Source organism: Chiloscyllium plagiosum, chromosome 20 (assembly GCF_004010195.1).
Source record: "Chiloscyllium plagiosum isolate BGI_BamShark_2017 chromosome 20, ASM401019v2, whole genome shotgun sequence".
Lineage (NCBI taxonomy): Eukaryota > Metazoa > Chordata > Chondrichthyes > Orectolobiformes > Hemiscylliidae > Chiloscyllium > Chiloscyllium plagiosum.
The window spans coordinates 60,208,283-60,212,327 of record NC_057729.1 but is presented as its reverse complement, the minus strand read 5'-3'; the positions used below and the strand labels follow the sequence as shown (position 1 = coordinate 60,212,327).

General features: G+C 42.2%; 1 protein-coding gene across 2 annotated transcripts in view; it reads left to right on the top strand.

The window, feature by feature from the left end:
- The window catches only part of LOC122560329 (retinoblastoma-like protein 1), a 25,929-nt gene that overhangs the window by 1,870 nt on the left and 20,014 nt on the right, over positions 1-4,045 (top strand). For both annotated transcript variants that reach the window (XM_043710972.1, XM_043710971.1), the window contains exon 3: positions 1,494-1,699. In XM_043710972.1, the coding sequence (XP_043566907.1) occupies positions 1,494-1,699 (206 nt within the window). The remainder of the gene's footprint in view (positions 1-1,493; positions 1,700-4,045) is intronic.

Here is a 4,045-nt window from a genome sequence, read left to right as displayed (position 1 = left end):
TGTGGTGGCTCGTTGGAATAGTGTTCTGATACAGCTTTGTTTGTGTGTGTTGGGATGGTTGCTGGTGTAGTTAAGTATTTGGTCAGTGTTTGTCAGTTTTCTGTATATGCAGGTTTGTAGTTCTCCCTTGTCCTTTCTTTCTACTGTGACGTCCAGAAATGCGAGTTTGTTGTCAGTTTCTTCCACCTTGGTGAACTTTATGCCTGTGAGGATGTTGTTGATGATGTTAATGTCTCTTCTATCTTGTTTCGTTTTGTGATGACAAATGTGTCATCTACGTAGCGAACCTAGATTTTTGGTTTGATGATTGGTAGGGCTTTGTTCTAGCCTTTGCATTACCGCTTCTGCTATGAATCCTGATAGCGGAGATCCCATGGTGTGCCGTTGTTTGTAGACTATGTTGTTGAAAGTGAAGTGGGTGGTGAGGCACAGGTCCACTAGCTTCATGGTTTTCGTTGGTAATGTGATTGATGGTGGTTGGTGTGTGTGTGATGGTCTCTTCTAAAAATGTGGCGAGTGTTTCCTTCGCTAGGTCGATGTTGATGGAGGTGAACAGTGCTGTTACGTCGAATGAAATCATTGCTTCATCTTCCTCTATTTTGGTGTTTTTAGGAATTCCTGGGTAGAGTGGATGGAGTGCTGTGACTCTTCTACTAGGTACTTCAGTCTTGCGTGTAGTTCTTTGGCCAGTCTGTAAGTTGGTGTTCCGGGTAGTGAGACTATAGGTCTGAGGGGGGCTCCTGGTTTATGGATTTTTCAGTTCATAGACTGTTAATTAAAATGGGGGTGGAAAGTTATTAAGGGTGTACATATTATATCAGCCATGATCTCATTGAATAACAGACCAAAATGGAGCAGCCTATTTCTGCCCCTCCATTTTATTGGTGGGCATATGGAGTAAAGATATCAACCATGATCTTATTGAATGGTGGAGCAAGCTTGTGGGACTGAATGGCCCACTCCACCTCCTAATTGTTATGTTGTGAAAATTGTTATCATACATTAATGGTACTTGATTTAGGTTGTTGTGATAAAATGGAGATTTCAGTTGTACATGTATAATGGTCAGGCACCGCAGCTCAGTCTGGTGTTTTGAGATGTTGATTCTCTGTCATCCTTTCTCTCCCCAGTCTTCACTGTCCTCATTGCTGCAAGTTACTTTGCCAGTAGAGTAAATGATTGATGCGAGAAATGAAATCTTTTAAGGCATATTCTTAGGAGTGAAAGTAGAGCACGTTGCTAGGGCAGAAGCAAGGGTCCGTTATTCTCTCTATTAGTCACTACCCTTCTGACCCGGGCGCTTTGAAAATGATCAAGCAATATAATCCCCAATACTGGGTTTCTTTTACCTTGAGAAATAGAAAATAAATTGAAATTACACTACTTGTACATTGTTTTTGTTTTCACTGAGAATGAAATAAGAAAAGTAAGCGTTATGCAGAAATTAAAATCTGAGAAAAACAATTTTTCTTTTTATTTTGTTCCACTTCTAGTGCTAAGTGGTGATCGTCCAGAAAATAGCATTGTACGTTATCCTGGCAAAGCAAGTAGTCCTTCATTGTCTCCTGCCAAAGTGTCCAGGTGTCCTGTAACTCTTCAGGAGGAGAGGGGTGACCTTATTAAGTTCTATAATACAGTCTATGTGAACAGGATTAAAGAATTTGCACTGAAGTACTCCAGTGTAAAACTGGAATGTGGGGTAAGTAAACATGAGTGAGATTGTTGTTGATCACCATTTCTAAAGTAAACGTACAAAATGTTTTCATAAGACAAATTCCACTCCAATTTGATTAGATTCTTGCATTGTTGTATAACTGGTGTTTGGAGATTACATGCTGCAAAACTGTATTTCACAAGTTGCAGTTTGTATCTTTGAAGTCTGCTCAAGAAGTCAGATCATGCTTCAGTTGATGTATATCTGAAATTTGATTTTATGGATTTTACAGTTAAGCTTGGGTTCAGGAAAGAGAAACAGGATAGGACTATGTCCAGCAAATGTGTCAATTTGGATAGGGATAGGTTTAGGCTTGTGTCTTTGTACACTTGAAGGTTCATCCATTAGTACTGGGAATGGGAATAAATTACTGAAGTACATCTGGTCCCTATAGCTTGTGGATCAAGAAGGAGTTGTTATCTTCTTGACAGGGAAAAAAGTATTGTTTCAGCTGTTCCATTGTTTTCCAAGGTATGATAGTGATGCTTTGTCAGGTTAAATAGTTTGGGCATTTAGAACATAGAACATAGAAGAATACAGCGCAGTACAGGCCCTTTGGCCCTCGATGTTGCGCCGATCCAAGCCCACCTAACCTATTCTAACCCACTATCCTCCATATACCTATCCAATGCCCGCTTAAATGCCCATAAAGAGGGAGAGTCCACCACTGCTACTGGCAGGGCATTCCATGAACGTACGACTCGCTGAGTGAAGAACCTACCCCAACTTCAGTCCTATATCTACCCCCCCCACCTTAATTTATAGCTATGCCCTCTTGTAATACCCGACTCCATACGCGGGAAAAGGTTCACACTGTCAACCCTATCTAACCCCCTAATCATCTTGTACACCTCAATCAAGTCACCCCTAAACCTTCTTTTCTCTAATGAAAACAGCCCCAAGTGTCTCAGTCTTTCCTCATACGATCTTCCTTCCATACCAGGCAACATCCTGGTAAACCTCCTCTGCACCCGTTCCAGTGCCTCCACATCCTTCCAATAGTATGGCGACCAAAACTGCACACAATATTCCAGATGCGGCCGCACCAGAGTCTTATACAACTGCATCATGACCTCAGGACTCCGGAACTCAATTCCTCTACCAATAAAAGCCAGTACGCCATATGCCTTCCTCACCGCACTATTTACCTGGGTGGCAACTTTCAGAGATCTGTGTACATGGACACCAAGATCCCTCTGCTCATCCACACTACCAAGTATCCGACCATTAGCCCAGTACCCCATCTAAAGGCATCGAGAGCATTGATACATACCACATGCTCCTTCTCCAAGGACACCCTGCTTTATCCTCAATCATAGAATAGCCTTTATCCTCAATCATAGAATAGAATCCCAACAGTGTGGCATGAGAGAATTGACCCATCAAACCCCACCAACCATCCAAAGAGCATCCCACCTGGAGCACTCCATCCTTGTACCACTGCATTTCCCATGGCTGATCCACCTATTCTGCACAATCCTGGACACTGTGGACAATTTCGCACAAATGACCCACCTAACCCACAAATATTTGAACTGTGCAAGGAAACCAGAGCACCTGGAGGGGGCCCACACAATCATAGGGGAATGTGCAAACTCCACACTGGCTGTTGACCAAGGCTGGACTCCAATTTAAATCAAAACAGATGATCCCTGTGCATTGTCACATTGCTGTTTATTGGAGACATATTGCCCAGAGAGACATCTTGAGATTCAGAAAGAGACAATATAAATTCAGTCAACTCCTGCCGAGTTAATGTGATTAACAACAACATCAGTACTCCAACAGTGTCATCAGACCTCGTACCTACTCTATCATTTACGATTTTGAAACCATGGGAAGTTTGTTACCAGCTTCGATGACAGCCATAATGCTCTGACCACTTTGAGCCACTGCAAGTCAGTTCTAATAGATATCAATAGATTGAATCTAAACAGGATGCCCCACAACAGGAAGTGCTCTGACACTCAATGCCCGTAAGTCAAGGTCATTTTCCTAAAACCACTCACGTCTGGCAATAACATTGAAGATATTTTATACAGTAACCTTTCAGTCTCAATTGTCAGTTCCAGTCCACGAAGCAGCCAGTAACATGCACCAGTGAATTGAATACTAACAGCAGCATTGCCCTGGCAGGAGAGATTGAGGAGCTTGAAGCTGTCTTCTCTGGAGTATCTAAACATGAAACACTTCAAATGAACAAAAATCTTCAAGAGCTCGAGAGGATAGATACAGGAAGGATGTGCTCCTAGGCTGGTGTGCCTGGAATAAAATAAGCACTAACTACGGTATCTTTAACCAACATTCCCTTTAGCTGCATAAATGTTTAAG